Here is a 17,707-nt window from a genome sequence, read left to right as displayed (position 1 = left end):
AATAGAGATTAGGGCTCGTACAGAGGCATATAGGCAGTCATTTTTCCTCGTTCTGTTTGGGAGTGGAACAGGAAGATGCTAGTTGTTGTACGAGGTACCCTCCGCCACGCACCGTATGGAGGATTGCGGAGTATGTATGTAGATGTAGATGTAGACATATCGATACCAGGACATAAAGTCTTTGAGCATTTCATTCCGTGTACTCAGTTGGACAGTAACTACGCCACGCAGACAGGCACGTGAACAATATACATAGATGTCAGCATCTGAGAGGAGATGTACAACTGGGCTCAAACAAGGCGGTTGGAGTGATCGGCTAATCGATCGACGTTTGAATAGAAGCTATGCCACTATACGACGATGTTGGCAGGAATGGGTGAACCATGGCGGAACACAGCATCAAGAAGGAAGCGGTCGACCTAAAGAGACAAGAGAACGTGAGGATCGAACAATGGTCGAACAGGGGCTGCATGGCCTTACGGATCTTCTTGGTCTCACTGTAGAAGAAATTCTTAGTGGTTTTGATCTTTTGTATCTTCCTTTCTTCAGTCCCTATTGCAGACGGGGTGATCCTCAGAGCAGTTAACACTCTTCACAGGAGTTAAACAACCAACTCCTTCCCGGGCGGCCTCATCACCTTTGCCACAAGTGGCTTCTCCTTTACATCTGACAGGGGTGTACCAGAAGTACTGGTGCTTACAACTGCGCACTCATTTGGGGAAGTAAGGCCATTCGCTAAGGCGAAAGAATCCTGCCTTTATATGCTTGGGAAGTTTTGTGCTGTTGGAAGTAAGTGTAAGGGAGTCCTATTTCACTAGATCGCCATCTACCCCTTTTGTACGTCAACAGTGCCTTCTTGGGTCCTCCCATTTTTGAGATCTTGTCTAGGAATGTCAACGAAATCCCTGCAAGTCACAACACCTTTTCTGTAGTTCAAGATGTTGTTGAATTCTATCTCTATTGCATGCTCTCAAAGACATTTAGCTTTTCAGTTGTTAGCTACTTGCTGGGAATTAGAAGTTTCTACCAACAGCTTCCCATTGCACATGTGCTTAACTGATTTTAATGAGCCACAGATTCCCTATAAACCCTTTTGGATATAGAAGGGCGAAACCTCCTCAAAACTACCCTGTTTCACCATGACTGTTAAAAACACATTGTGGCCAGCAGAATGATTTCTGTTACTGTAAATACCACAACTCTGAATATGTCCAGAATCAGGAGGACTGGCTACATGAGCCCTCTTGATCGACTGGGTGTTGGTACGTACCACTGGCCCACTCTCTCGACTGGGAGGAGGAAGAGAAAATTTCGAAGAATGCATCCGGGTCCCGTGAGCAGCTAAGTAAACAAAAGTCCATCCAGACCCCCATATGTGAAGGTAAGCCGTATACAACTGAGATGAGGTAAGTTCACCAGAGGTTGCCTACTAACGACTGTTTCATCTCAACATCCGTGCATCTGTTCAGTGCACAGTGCATCTTGAGATTGAGGAGTTTTTTATACGCATATTTACCATCCTTGCGATCCCAGCAAACAAGCCGAGATCCCCATTCACTGTGACATACAACCTTCCATAGCTGCGCCACATGGTAGTCGCTCAAGCACGCCCAGAGTTTATGGTGACAGAGGACTGGCGGCGCTTACCATTCCCCAGCTCAGGAACCCCGGGGTCGCCAAGCCGGTAGCTAGCAAACAAATGCTGAGCCTCTGAGGGCACGACAGAACATGAGAACCGAGCAATCGTCAGAGACGCACTAACAGCCCCGGATCATCACTATTAACAATTCGACGTGCAACTGATGCTTCAGTGACCACAAGTACCATTTATATGGGGCTTACAGAAAGGGGACTGAGCTCACAGCGCACCTAGCGCCGACTACCTCTTCACACCGACAATCCCGTTGGGCCTGGACTCTTATTGACTGGAGTAGAATTGTCTTCAGTGATGAGGCTCGAGGTGTAATTAATGAGAGCAGGAAAAAATCATAGCAAGTGTTCCGGGACTCCATCAAACGTTCTACTTGTTCTACAAAAAAAATGGGAAACCATCCAGAGGATTTTCAGCAAACACAGCCGTTTATCAATAGCAGCAGTGCTGAAAGAGTTATGTCTCCAGACAACGCCTGGGGACTTTGCTCAGACTATGAGCATTCTGCAGCGACTATTGCCGATGGCAGCCTGGTTCCAGCGTTTCGCCGCTAACGTGTTGCCACGGAGAGGGGCCAGCTGGACCTCAGATCCCACAGTTCTGACCACTGCTCTTTCTCCATGTGGGGGCTGGAATCGTCCTCGAATATTTTAATCTTATATGGTAAACAGGTAACTTTCCCAGCTTGCGGAGAGACGAAATTCTGATAGCTCTCCTCAGACTAGGAAAGGACCACATATGTCCCACCAGAGCATCACCTTAATGAGCAGTACAGGAAAGATACTGGAGCGTCACCTGGTCTACTCCTTAGCTGCTCTCAGTGTGAATTCCTGAAATTTCAGCTCACTGTCGACAACCTGACCCTACAAGAGGGTGCAGTTCAGCAGGCTCTCCTATGTAAACATCACTGTCTCATCATATGCCCTGATATCAGTAATATGAACGACACAACTTGGAGAGACAGTATTCTCTAGCTACTCCATCAGTGAGGCTTTTGAGGCATCTCCCCATCTTCATACGGTCTTTTTTAGTACCTGAGTGGGTGACACAACGTCAGATCGTTTTGAGCGGAAGAATGGTGTCCCTCAGAGCAGTGTTTTAAGTGTTACCCTCTTCCCATAGCCATCTAAAACATCACATCCATAGTATGGAGTCCTGTATAGTGCTCCTTGTTTGTGGACGATTTTGCTGTTTTCTGTTTCTCCTCCAGTGTTGCAACAGCGACCCATCAATGGCAATGGCAATGGCTTCAAACATGGATTCTGTCTACTGCAGAGGTGTGTATGTATATTCATATTAATCATTCTCGTCGTATTTTTAATTTATCTGACTTCTGTATGAGGGACGCCATTCTACATTTTAAAGACTCAGTGAGGTTTCTGTGACACGTTTTTGACTCCGAACTGTCGTGGTTACCACACCGGAGAGACCCAAAAGCCAGAACCCAGGAGGCACTAAATACTGTATATAAACTGCCAGAGGTCTTAGGGAGCAGACAGATCGCGTCTGCTCCAGCTTTATAGGGATTTGTACGTTCACGGCTAGACTATGGCTGCATAGTGTGTGGGTGAATGAGGCCATCTTACCCGAAGATTATGGACGCTATCCACCATCAGGGGATTAGGCTAGCCATAGGTGCTTTCAGGACCAGTCCTATGCCCATTCTCTGTGCTGAGGTTGGGGAATAGGCACTTACCATCCGGCGGCAGCTATTCATGGTGAATAAGGCATGGAAGTTCCTCACTGGTTCTCGTCCACATTTGGAACACCTTTTCTCCAATCGCCCGCGAGCAAGAATGCTGTTTGGAATCTGCCCGCAGAGTCACTTGGTGTGGAGCACGTACAGCCCCAAATTCAGGGCTTTAACTGCCTGTCACCATTCATACTGCTGAGGACCTGGGAAAATTTGGAAATTTGTGGTAAGCTCCTATGGGCCCAAACTGCTGTTGTCATCGATCCCTAGGCTTACACACTATTTTATCTAACTTAAACTAACTTACGCTAAGGGCAACACAAACAGCTATTCCCGACGGAAAACTCGAACCTCCGATAGGAGGAGCCGCGCGAACTGTGGCAAGGTGCCTCAGACTGTGTGGTTCCCCGCGCGGCTGGCCCTGGGTAATTTCAGATTTATTGCAGTACAGGAGAGATTCCACTCCTGCAGATGTCTTTTCTGCCATTTAAAGTGAGCATATCAACTGTATAGTTGGTTGCTGTGTTGCTTTCCCTGAAAGAGTCCTCAAGATCGAATTGCCTCGAGACTTTACTGTATTCGACGCTGAACTGCATGCCATGTTGCGGGGGCACTGGAGCAGATGAGACATTCTTGAGTGCTAAGTTCCTTTTGTGTGCCTGTTCTCCGACTACACTTCACTCTGCACCCAGCAGATACAGTAGTGCAGAATATCTATGATGCCCTTCTTCAACTGGCGTTAGGGAAGGAGATGTCTTTCTGCTGGGTAACGAGGCACAGAAGAACTGCACCACAAGATGTTTAGGGCACATGGGCATTGCGGTGAGCGAAAGGGCAGATGTAGCAGCCAAGGACGTGTGCCGTTACTGTGTAAGTTCAGTGTGCCACCTCCCTGCGTGCTCTCGCCTCGCCGTTGACATGCGGAGTCGTGCGTCGATGGGACGATGAGTGGCTCGAAGTGACAGACAGTAATCTCCGTCCAGTAAAGCCCACAACGCCGGCGTGGCGTACCTCCCTCCAGCCACGTCGACGGGACGAGGTCGTCCTTATTCGTCTTCGGACAGGCCACAGCCCTATGATGCGTAGTTTCTTGCTCCGGCGTACAGACCACTGTGCGCCACATTTTATTAGACTGTGTTTTATTTTCCGACTAGCGCAGATTTGACGACAGATCTGGCATCTATTTCAAGTAACGTTCAAACGAATCTGGTCAGAGTTTTAAGGTTTTGTGATTTGTCCAAGTTGTTTCTGAATTTTTTAGGGAGATGTTCTTAACGCGTTAACAAGGTGACTGCCTCACCCTTTTTTTTGTAAGTGATCAGCCAGTTACATTTCCCTGTGCCTCTCTTTTAGCTCTTCTGTGATTTTACCTCCCTTGTAATCACAGGTGTAGTATTTTTCACCCTTTCTGCGTTGTTTCAAGGCGTATGAGGTAGAGTGGTTGTTTGAGTGAGGAAGCAGTGACGGCTTGAGTGTCGTTTTATAGGTTTCCTCCTCGCTGTGTGATAACAATTTTCATTACTTTATCCACATTCATTTCTTTTAATATGCGTAACGACGCTGATAACCTTGCTGTTGAGCGCCCGTAATCTGCAAAGATACACACACACACACACACACAGACACACACACACACACACACACACACACACACACACACACACACGTTGCGTCGTCTCTCTAGGTCGACGCTTTCTTCTTGACGCTGTGTTCGGTCTGGTTCACCCATTCCTGCCAACGTCATTGACTAGAGGCATAGCTCCTATTCAGATATCGGGCGATTCGCCGATTAGCTATCTTCTTTAGCCCAACTACACGTCCTCTCTCAGATGCTGACAACTATGTTTATTGTTCAAGTGCCTGTCTGCGAGGCATAGTTACTGTCCAAATGAGTACATGGAATTAAATTCGCAAAAACGTTATACCCTGGTACCGATGTGTCCTCTATTTACCAAAGTGTATAATTTTTCTGTCAGGACCCGTATATGCTCTAAGGCGCTGCAGTCATGGACTGTACGGCTGCTCCCGGCAGAGGTTCGAGTCCTCCCACGGGCATGGGTGTGTGTGTGTTTGTCCTTAGGATAATTTAGGTTAAGTAGTGTGTAAGCTTAGGGACTAATGACCTTAGCAGTTAAGTCCCATAAGATTTCTCACATTTCACATTTTCAGTACCCGTATGAATATCAGTTTGAGGCCGATTTGCGTAACTCCTTCATGGTGGGTACTTTTTTTTGTCTTAGAGTGTGCATTCAGTCGTAAGACATTAATGTACCAGTATATGGAAAAGGAAATTGCACCAAGCCGGCCGCTGTGGCCGAGTGGCTCTAGGCGCTTCAGTCCGGAACCGCACTGCTGCTACGGTCGCAGTTTCGAATCCTGCCTCGGGCATGGACGTGGATGATGTCCTTAGGTTAGTTAGGTTTAAGTAGTTCTAAGTTCTAGGGGACTGATGACCTCAGATGTTAAATCCCATAGTGCTTAGAGCCATTTGAACCTTTTTTTTTAAATTGCCCCAAAATGGAACCGCGAGAAACGGCACAATTTACAGTGCACAGTGAGACGCAATTTCGTTTCGTATTTAGCGGCAGTTTTCTGATACCTACCATATAAAAAAGTGAGACTAAATGTACGAAAAGGAAACGCGATCTGTTGCCAGTGTTTCTGCAAAACCAGCTAGAGGAAGAATGTCTAGCGTGTCTGTTGTTTATTCTTCGCAGGCAGTGCACTATGAGCGGCGCCCCGTTGGTGGTCTTATTGCTCGCCGTGGGAGGTTCAGAGTGTGCCAAGATCTTGGCCGCCTCTCCCTTTCCCGCCATCAGCCATGTGTTGCCAATGAGGCATATAGTCCTGGAACTCGCTAGGAGGGGACACGACGTGACGTTCATCACACCAGATCCAGTCAAAGTATGTACTTTCATTATTGTCAACATATCACAAAAACACCTACCTTTTTTACGAATTATTTTACCTAACATTTGTTACACATCCATTTCCTTCCGAGTTCATTAAAGCTGACCGGATCTGCACTAGAGAATTGCCGGGCAGTATCCTGAAACATATTGGAATTCTCAATAATGTTTCTTGAGTACCGACATACTGAAGTTACGTTTACTTTAATTTCATTTGTAGCGCTGTACAGGCTCAAAAATAACCTTTCTGAGAGGTTAAGTGTTCCCAAAAGCAAGTGGCAAGTAGAATCACAATATCAGTTGTACAAACTAAGGTAACACTTCACTTAGCAATAAGGTACTCTGGCAACGACAGTGTTAAATCACATTCGTATTGCGTATTGTAACATTCAGATCAAACTCACCAGTGCCAAAATGCATAGCATTTCAAGGAAAAATAAGTTCTTACAGCAGCAAGGCAGAAAAGTGTAGCACGTAGGAAATAGACTGGAAAACAGAATCAAGATAATGAGGACATTTCTATAACGGTAAATAATGTGCCAAAAGGTAAACAAGTCCTATCAGCAACCTTAGGTGTTAACACTTCCTCGGTGGCTATCCTACAGATCCCAAAAAGAGCGTTTGGAAACAAAAATGATAACTACAGCCGCTGCTAAGTATTGCAGTTCGTTTCTCATATTTCTAACTGGCATTCAGAGTAATTGTTGAAATTGTCTCATAAGTTACCAGCAATGCATCGCCCGTGTGTGGAGCCTTGAAAATTTCAACGCGTTCAGCTGGTAGCATTTGATTTTGGATTTCTAGTAAGACACTACTCTTCAGACTTAGTACAATTATCCGTTTGATTTTGTTAGGGATATATTTATATTCAACATAAAATCTACTTGTTTTATTACAAAGAAAACATTTGGTTAAATAACAGAAAATGGTTGTCGCCAATATTAACAAGTAATGGGAGGTTCTCGAACATCAAGGTTCCATACTTTGCTATTATCATCGTTGTTGTGATATTTCGGAAGCCTTGATACCAATACTAGAACATTCATATCTAAACTCTCAGCACCTTTATTTTGTAAATGTTGATGACCATTGTACAGGGTGCATCACATATTGGTACAGGGGGCAATGTGGTGAAAACTAGAAGAAAAGTTCCCACCTTGATATCGAAGAGATCCTGATGCCTCCATGACTGCTTGAGGATTTACATCCACACTCAAGTACGTATTGCGATAATTTACTATGCTCTTGTGACGACCTACACCATCGAATATTACACATTACTCCTCATGACTAAAACGGCCCATATTTCAAGAGATATTGGTTTTGGGACATGTAGCTATACCAAATTTTCTTTTAGTTTTGGCCAATATTACCTCTTGTAGGAGCATGTGATACTTTCTTTTAAAATTCCTGTCTATTCCTAGTTTCTACATGGGATGTCTACTGTTTTTCAAATAGGCATTATCTATTTCTCCTCGACACTTCAGCATTACGCTTTTTGCCTCTGGCAGCATGGGGTGTCGAGTGTTAGTAGAGATGCACCAAATGGTTATTTTGCTATGAGAATTAGCAGCGTCAAACCTATCTTTTGTATGTTGTTTCTGGTGATTAGTTAATACGTGTCAGTTATTCTCATTACCGAATGCACCGTTAGTACAAATATATCGCTGGGTGGAATCATTCAGATTTTGTGGATTAATACCTGCCAGGAAGGTATGCTGATCCGTGCTGTGAGTTTAGTCGAAAAACTTTCCAGTTCCTTTCGGTTACTGACGTGTTACTACTACTTACATTATGTACTCGTATGTCAGGACTTCATATGAAATTTACTCTTTCAAGCAGTGCTAAAAGTATCAATAATACACTAAATGCTGTCATCGGTTTATTAAAAGTGAAATTTTGTAGAAAAGCGTTGCAGAAATAGCTAAACAAATAGGTCATCTGATTGCTTTAGGCAAATTTCGATAGTAAATTTCCTCTCATGCAAATATGGTGTAGTAAACGTGGCTCAATGATATATATATATATAAAACAAACTCAGGTAAATCTCTTTTTACGCGGTATTTACATTCCGTGAAATTGCCGCACTTGACGAATTCGCGTAAATCGAGACTCATTTTGTACATAAAATATGGGGCCATGTTCTCATTTACTAACGTATTCAGTTTAAAATAGAGTTTCGTAGTGTTTTTACCAACAATAATACATCTTTTTGAAACGGATTTTAATGCAAAATTTGTACACTTATAAATATAGCACGGAAGCACACAATAATATACTGTCTCGCAACTCTTTACTTCCCTAAGATTTTAAGAGTGATACATCGTAACAGGGTTTTAATTTGTAATCCCCTGCAGCATTTGTTCCAAAATGAAGGCTGCATCGAGTCTTGATAGCCTTAAATCCCGGTGCTATTTTTCCTTCAATGGAAATGGATGTACGGCTACGCATTCGTTTCCATAACAACCCCGTTTCAACAAGATTGAAGACCTGCTTCGCTGTATAGCCTCCTTCTGCCACAAATTCTTTAAACTCTTCTTAAATTCCTCGTCTCCAACTTCATCTACCGCAACCGTCTCTCCTATGATTTAAGATTGTCAGAGCCAAAACGATGCTAAAGGTGACCAGACCAACCTGAGTCTGCCGAAAAGAGTGATGGGTCGTTGCCTTCTTTCGTGAAATCCCCGTACAAGCTCTTGGCTTTAGCTAGAACAGCAGTTCCGGAGTCGAGAGAGGCACTTGCTGTTGGCCGTGGTGCTCAGTCCTGTGAGTTAGCATTTATTCCATTCTTACCATCGCCTCCGAGCGAGATTTCATCATTCTAATCACACTTAATTGCACATTGAGCACTTTTTCGAATTGATTCCACATTGTCACGAATAGTTCTCGCAGTGCGGTCACTACGTCACAAAGCACCCTTCCTCATAGCCATCCAAAACTTTCAACTTTGTTTCTAATGAATATGGCCTTCGTACACTCTTCCTTCCTCGACAGTAACACCTTTTGCTTTTACCTAACATTTTAAATACAGATTCTGTCATGTACAACACAGCTCTGCCGATCTTAAATGATGATTCACGTCTCGACAAACACGACAGAAGATGCAACAACGCATTACTGCTTCCACGTACTGTTAACAACACTGGACTTAAAAGTGAAATCGCATATATGCGAAAACGCGGCTAACGAATAATCGGCGAATAATGAATCCGCGTATATCGGGTTCTACCTGTACTTGATGTAATATGGTAGTCATTACCTTAATTTTCATTTCTTAGCCAGATATTTTTCCAGTTGAGAAAAATCTATGAGTACGGTACTTGCGTAGTGCTTTCACTAAGTTTCCAGTCTCGCGTCGGGCTTACCATTTGTGTGATAAAAAAACACATTGTACAGCGCCAACCTCAACCCACCGACAAAATTTTGACGTTTATTTTGGGATACAGAAATAATTTGTGAGTGTTTTGGACCAAGAGATCCATGTTCTACGGTGGCTCGTTAGAGAATAATTGGTTCTGGTTTGTCGTTTAACTGCCTTTATCTTTGTCCCTGTTTTGCACGGAAAATACACTCCTGGAAATTGAAATAAGAACACCGTGAATTCATTGTCCCAGGAAGGGGAAACTTTATTGACACATTCCTGGGGTCAGATACATCACATGATCACACTGACAGAACCACAGGCACATAGACACAGGCAACAGAGCATGCACAATGTCGGCACTAGTACAGTGTATATCCACCTTTCGCAGCAATGCAGGCTGCTATTCTCCCATGCAGACGATCGTAGAGATGCTGGATGTAGTCCTGTGGAACGGCTTGCCATGCCATTTCCACCTGGCGCCTCAGTTGGACCAGCGTTCGTGCTGGACGTGCAGACCGCGTGAGACGACGCTTCATCCAGTCACAAACATGCTCAATGGGGGACAGATCCGGAGATCTTGCTGGCCAGGGTAGTTGACTTACACCTTCTAGAGCACGTTGGGTGGCACGGGATACATGCGGACGTGCATAGTCCTGTTGGAACAGCAAGTTCCCTTGCCGGTCTAGGAATGGTAGAACGATGGGTTCGATGACGGTTTGGATGTACCGTGCACTATTCAGTGTCCCCTCGACGATCACCAGTGGTGTACGGCCAGTGTAGGAGATCGCTCCCCACACCATGATGCCGGGTGTTGGCCCTGTGTGCCTCGGTCGTATGCAGTCCTGATTGTGGCGCTCACCTGCACGGCGCCAAACACGCATACGACCATCATTGGCACCAAGGCAGAAGCGACTCTCATCGCTGAAGACGACACGTCTCCATTCGTCCCTCCATTCACGCCTGTCGCGACACCACTGGAGGCGGGCTGCACGATGTTGGGGCGTGAGCGGAAGACGGCCTAACGGTGTGCGGGACCGTAGCCCAGCTTCATGGAGACGGTTGCGAATGGTCCTCGCCGATACCCCAGGAGCAACAGTGTCCCTAATTTGCTGGGAAGTGGCGGTGCGGTCCCCTACGGCACTGCGTAGGATCCTACGGTCTTGGCGTGCATCCGTGCGTCGCTGCGGTCCGGTCCCAGATCGACGGGCACGTGCACCTTCCGCCGACCACTGGCGACAACATCGATGTACTGTGGAGACCTCACGCCCCACGTGTTGAGCAATTCGGCGGTACGTCCACCCGGCCTCCCGCATGCCCACTATACGCCCTCGCTCAAAGTCCGTCAACTGCACATACGGTTCACGTCCACGCTGTCGCGGCATGCTACCAGTGTTAAAGACTGCGATGGAGCTCCGTATGCCACGGCAAACTGGCTGACACTGACGGCGGCGGTGCACAAATGCTGCGCAGCTAGCGCCATTCGACGGCCAACACCGCGGTTCCTGGTGTGTCCGCTGTGCCGTGCGTGTGATCATTGCTTGTACAGCCCTCTCGCAGTGTCCGGAGCAAGTATGGTGGGTCTGACACACCGGTGTCAATGTGTTCTTTTTTCCATTTCCAGGAGTGTATATGTATAAGAATACTAATGTCGGCGTTATGTAGTGTGTATGTCATCTGGAAACAAACTTGTTCCATTCACTCATGGTCCTCACTGTTGACAACAGTAATGCCTACTTTACTCTTCGTTCTGAACCTTGCTTTCACTACTCCTCGGTTCTGCCTCAGGTTTTGTTATTCCTGGAGTATTAGTCGCACGTGACCAAGCAGTACGAATATGGTTACTGACGAGGAGTTGGCAGAGATGCACCTCGTGTACGACGGTGCTACGCTGAACTCTTCCGTTAGCGGTGGTACCCACGTCACAGTATTTTTGCATGTGTACATAGTGTTCCACAAGCAACCTGACCCTCCCGTGTTATGTTGAGTGCATATCACAGGCTGTTTCGCCGTTGTGTTTTACCCTAAGCAAAGGTAACTGAAGTAACAAATGATGACTATGGGTTGGTGATGCCAAAATACTCAAAAAATATCCCTCAGCAACGTCCTACATTCCCTTTGTATACGGTATCACACAGTTTCGTTTGCGCGTTAGTACGCAGGCTATCGCTTACGAATGTCCGACAGTTTTCTGGGTGGAAACGGCGGTCTCACTGCGCATAGTCTCCCGTAGTGCTTGGTAAGTACCTGCACCCATGTTGCCGGTCCACCGCTGGATAAGAATGGTGTGTTGAGGCCGCCGTACCTAATTTACGATTTTAAGTGTTCTAATCAACTGACTGCTAAGTATTGAATGGACGCCTCTTATTATTCCATTTAACTTTTTCGTTTACAGAACCCTATAAAAAATTTGACGGAAATCGACATATCTCCGACGTATAAACACCTTAGGATGTCTGTCAGATGGATGGACCTCGCCGTGCGTGACTGGAGCCCTATGGAGTTTGCGTCAGGCATACCAGGCCCCTCGGGTCCTCTCTGCGAAGATGGGCTTAACAGTCCAGAGATGATCACCTTCTTAAAGTACGTGCACCACTGCAAATTACTTACTGCCAATACTCCATTGCTTCAGGACAGAAGACACGTAAGTACGTACTCACAAACTGCTGTTACAGGTCGGCGCAGAAGTTCGACCTGTACATCATGGAGAGGTCGTTGTTGCCGTGCTTCTACGGCGTGGCTCACGCAGTGGGTTCCCCACCGATGGTGGGGCTCGTGACCCTCGGAGCCTACCCTTACACCCACTGGGCGCACGGCAACCCGGACAACCCAGCCTATTCGCCCTGGTGGGCCCATCCTTACTCCGACCATTTGTCATTTTGGCAGAGGCTCTACAGCTCTTGCGTATGGTTCTACTTCAATTATCTGTGGTTCAACGTTGTGTTACCGAAACACGACACAATACTGAAGAATAATTTTGGTCCTGAAGTGCCGTCGATATTCGAACTGGAGAGAAATTTCAGTCTGATGCTCATCACGAACCACTTCACCCAAAGCTACCCCAGACCGAACCTTCCGAATTTCGTGGAAGTCACTGGGCTACACATCCAGCCGGATGTTAAACCTCTTCCCAAGGTACAGCATTTATATTACTATATATAGTGTGAAAATTTTTGTAGTCAATAGCCTAATCATGGATTCAACTCACACAATGGATTCTATAGGCCTGTATTCCACCATGAGAACTATCAAGGTTTCAGAGTGAGTCGTACACTTGTGGATACTGAATCGGTAATTGGTGTTTCACAATGTTGTAAGCGAACCATACAAGAAACAGTCACCCCAAGACGGCCTGTAGCCCTGTTAATGTCCCTACTCCAAAAGCTTCTTCAGGTCTGCCATATCCAGGTCAAGACATACACTGATAATTAGATTTCGCAGGGCTACCGTATTGTGGGGATGTTTGCTACGTTTCATCCGCCATGTCAAATAGTCCCAGATATTTTCTGTGTCATTAAGACCGGATTATTTACCGGGCCAGTCGAGATGCGATGAGGGCATGAGTCCTCACTAATCATAAACGTATGCATGTAACCCTCTACTACCGAAGAAAGTAACAAAGGAAGTAGGTTACAGTACGCTTGTTCGCCCACTGCTTGAATACTGCTCAGCAGTGTGGGATCCGTACCAGATAGAGTTGATAGAAGATATAGAGAAGATCCAACGGAGAGCAGCGCGCTTCATTACAGGATCATTTAGTAATCGCGAAAGCGTTACGGAGATGATAGATAAACTCCAGTGCAAGACTCTGCAGGAGAGACGCTCAGTAGCTCGGTACGGGCTTTTGTCAAAGTTTCGAGAACATACCTTCACCGAAGAGTCCAGCAGTATATTGCTCCCTCCTACGTATATCTCGCGAAGAGACCATGAGGATAAAATCAGAGAGATTAGAGCCCACACAGAGGCATACCGACAATCCTTCTTTCCACGAACAATACGAGACTGGAATAGAAGGGAGAACCGATAGAGGTACTCAAGGTACCCTCCGCCACACACCGTCAGGTGGTTTGCGGAGTATGGATGTAGATGTAGATGTAGATGTAGATGTAGAAGAACAATCGATACCTCCACTGCGCAATAACAAAAGTGAAGTCACTGATGACAGTGTCACTAAACCAGAGTTATTAAACATGGTTTTCCGAAACTGCTTCACCAAAGAAGACGGACTAAATATTCCTGAATTCCAATCAAGAACAGCTGCCAAGATGAGAAACAAAGAAGTAGATATCCTCATTGTGGCAAAGCAGCTTAAATCACTTAACAAAGGCAACGCCTCCGATCCAGATTGTATACAAGTCAGGTTTCTTTCAGAGTATGCTGATGCAATAGCTACATAATCAGCAATTATATACAACCGCTCGCTCACAGAAAGTTCCGTACCTAAGACTGAAAAATTGCTCAAGTCACACCAATACCCAAAAAGGGAAATAGGAGTAATCCGCTGAATTACAGGCCCATATCACTAACGTCGATTTGCAGTAGGGTTTTGGAACATATACTGAGTTCCAACATTATGAATTACATCGAAGTAAACGATTTATTGACATATAGTCAGCACGGATTCAGAAAACACCGTTCTTGTGAAACACAACTAGCTCTTTATACTCATGAAGTAATGAGTGTTATCGACGGAGGATGTCAAACTGATCCCATATTTTTACATTTCCAGAAGGCTTTCGACACAGTTCCTCACAAGAGTCTTCTAACCAAACTGCGTGCCTATGGAATATCGCCCCAGTCGTGCAACTGGATTCGTGATTGTCTGTCAGAAAGGTCACAGTTCGCAGTGTTGTTGTTGTTGTTGTTGTTGTTGTTGTGGTCTTCAGTCCTGAGACTGGTTTGATGCAGCTCTCCATGCTACTCTATCCTGTGCAAGCTTCTTCATCTCCCAGTACCTACTGCAGCCTACATCCTTCTGAATCTGCTTAGTGTATTCAGCTTTTGGTCTTCCTCTACGATTTTTACCCTCCACGCTGCCCTCCAGTACTAAATTGGTGATCCCTTGATGCCTCAGAACATGTTCTACCAACCGATCCCTTCTTCTAGTCAAGTTGTGCCACAAAACTCCTCTTCTCCCCAATTCTATTCAATACCTCCTCATTAGTTATGTGATCTACCCATCTAGTCTTCAGCATTCTTCTGTAGCACCACATTTCGAAAGCTTCTATTCTTTTCTTGTCTAAACTATTTATCGTCCATATTTCACTTCCATACATGGCTACACTCCATACAAATACTTTCAGAAACGACTTCCTGACACTTAAATCAATACTCGATGTTAACAAATTTCTCTTCTTCTGAAACGCTTTCCTTGCCATTGCCAGTCTACATTTTATATCCTCTCTACTTCGACCATCATCAGTTATTTTGCTCCCCAAGTAGCAAAACTCCTTTACTACTTTAAGTGTCTCATTTCCTAATCTAATTCCCGCAGCATCACCCGACTTAATTCAAGTACATTCCATTATCCTCGATTTGCTTTTGTTGACGTTCATTTTATACCCCCCTTTCAAGACACTGTCCATTCCGTTGAACTGCTCTTCAAAGTCCTTTGCTGCCTGTGACAGAATTACAATGTCATAGGCGAACCTCAAAGTTTTATCTCTTCTCCATGGATTTTAATCCCTACTCCGAACTTTTCTTTCCTTTACTGCTTGCTCAATATACAGATTGAATAACATCGGGGAGAGGCTACAACCCTGTCTCACTCCCTTCCCAACCACTGCTTCCCTTTCATGTCCCTCGACTATTATAACTGCCATCTGGTTTCTGTACAAATTGTAAATAGCCTTTCGCTCCCTATATTTTACCCCTGCCACCTTCAGAATTTGAGAGATAGTATTCCAGTCAACATTGTCAAAAGCTTTCTCTCAGTCTACAAATGCTAGAAACGTAGGTTTGCCTTTCCTTAATCTTTCTTCTAAGATAAGTCGTAGGGTCAGTATTGCTTCACGTGTTCCAACATTTCTACGGAATCCAAACTGATCTTCCCCGAGATCGGCTTCTACCAGTTTTTCCATTCGTCTGTAAAGAATTCGCGTTAGTATTTTGCAGCTGTGACTTATTAAACTGATAGTTCGGTAATTTTCACATTTGTCTACACCTGCTTTCTTTGTGATTGGAATTATTATATTCTTCTTGAAGTCTGAGAGAAGTTCGCTTGTCGCATACATCTTGCTCACCAGATGGTACAGTTTTGTCAGGACTTGCTCTCCCAAGGCTGCCAGTAGTTCTAATGGAATGTTGTCTACGCCCGGGGCCTTGTTTCGACTTAGGTCTTTCAGTGCTCAGTCAAACTCTTCACGCAGTATCATATCTCCCATTTCATCTTCATCTACCTCCTCTTCCATTTCCATAATATTGTCCTCAAGAACATCGCCCCTGTATAGACCCTCTATATACTCCTTCCACCTTTCTGCTTTCTCTTCTTTGTTTAGAACTGGGTTTCCATCTGAGCTCTTGATATTCATGCAAGTGGTTCTCTTTTCTCCAAAGTTCTCTTTAATTTTCCTGTAGGAAGTATCTATCTTATCCCTCATGAGATAAGCCTCTACATCCTTACATTTGTCCTCTAGCCATCCCTGCTTAGCCATTTTGAATTTCCTGTCGATCTCATTTTTGAGACGTTTGTATTCCTTTTTGCCTGCTTCACTTGCTGCATTTTTGTATTTTCTGCTTTCATCAATTAAATTCAATATTTCTTCTGTTACCCAAGGATTTCTACTATCCCTCGTCTTTTTACTTACTTGATGCTCTGTTGTCTTCACTACTTGATCCCTCAAAGCTACCCATTCTTCTTGTACTGTATTTCTTTCCCCCATTCCTTTCAATTGTTCCCTTATGCTCTCCCTGAAACTCTGTACAACCTCTGGTTCTTTCAGTTGATCCAGGTCCCATCTCCTTAAATTTCCACCTTTTTTCAGTTTCTTCAGTTTTAATCTACAGTTCATTACCAATAGATTGTGGTCAGACTCCACATCTGCCCCTGGAAATGTCTTACAGTTTAAAATCTGGTTCCTAAATCTCTGTCTTACCATTACATAATCTATCTGAAACCTTTTATTATCTCCAGGGTTCTTCCATGTATACAACCTTCTTCCATGATTCTTGAACCAAGTATTAGCTATGATTAAGTTATGCTCTGTGCAAAATTCTACCAGGCGGCTTCCTCTTTCATTTCTTAGCCCCAATCCATATTCACCCACTACGTTTCCTTCTCTTCCTTTTCCTACTCTCGAATTCCAGTCACCCATGACTATTAAATTTTCATCTCCCTTCACTACCTCATCTCACATTTCATCAACTTCTTCATCATCTGCAGAGCTAGTTGGCATATAAACTTGTACTACTATAGTAGGCGTGGGCTTCGTGTCTATCTTGGCCACAATAATGCGTTCACTATGCTGTTTGTAGTAGCTTATCCGCTCTCCTATTTTTTTATTCATTATGAAACCTACTCCTGCATTATCCCTATTTGATTTTGTATTTATAACCCTATATTCACCTGACCAAAAGTCTTGTTCCTCCTGGCACCGAACTTCACTAATTCCCACTATATCTAACTTTAACCTATCCATTTCCCTTTTTAAATATTCTAACCTACCTGCCCGATTAATGGATCTGACATTCCACGCTCCGATCCGTAGAATGCCAGTTTTCTTTCTCCTGATATCGATGTCCTCTTGAGTAGTCCCCACCCGGAGATCCAAATGGGGGACTATTTTACCTCCGGAATATTTTTCCCAAGAGGACGCCATCATCATTTAATCATACAGTAAAGCTGCATGCCCTCGGGAAAAATTACGGCTGTAGTTTTCTTTTGTTTCAGCTTTTCGTAGTACCAGCCCAGCAAGGCCGTTCTGGTCAATACCACAAGGCTAGGTCTGTCAATCATCCAGACTGTTGCCCCTGCAACTACTGAAAAGGCTGCTGCCCCTCTTCAGGAACCACACGTTTGTCTGGCTTCTCAACAGATACCCCTCCGTTGTGGTTGCACCTATGGTACGGCTATCTGTATGGTTGAGGCACGCAAG

At 44.8% G+C, this 17,707-nt stretch overlaps 1 protein-coding gene across 1 annotated transcript in view; it reads left to right on the top strand.

Annotated features, from left to right (window-relative positions):
- The first annotated feature begins 12,066 nt into the window (after window positions 1–12,066).
- The window catches only part of LOC126176632 (UDP-glucosyltransferase 2-like), a 65,481-nt gene continuing 59,840 nt past the window's right edge, over window positions 12,067–17,707 (top strand). Inside the window, exons 1-2 of the mRNA XM_049923791.1 lie at window positions 12,067–12,197; window positions 12,290–12,749. Of these exons, the coding sequence (XP_049779748.1) occupies window positions 12,067–12,197; window positions 12,290–12,749 (591 nt within the window). The remainder of the gene's footprint in view (window positions 12,198–12,289; window positions 12,750–17,707) is intronic.

Source organism: Schistocerca cancellata, chromosome 3, assembly GCF_023864275.1.
Source record: "Schistocerca cancellata isolate TAMUIC-IGC-003103 chromosome 3, iqSchCanc2.1, whole genome shotgun sequence".
NCBI classification, from domain to species: Eukaryota; Metazoa; Arthropoda; class Insecta; order Orthoptera; family Acrididae; genus Schistocerca; species Schistocerca cancellata.
This window is presented reverse-complemented; position numbering and strand designations above follow the sequence as displayed.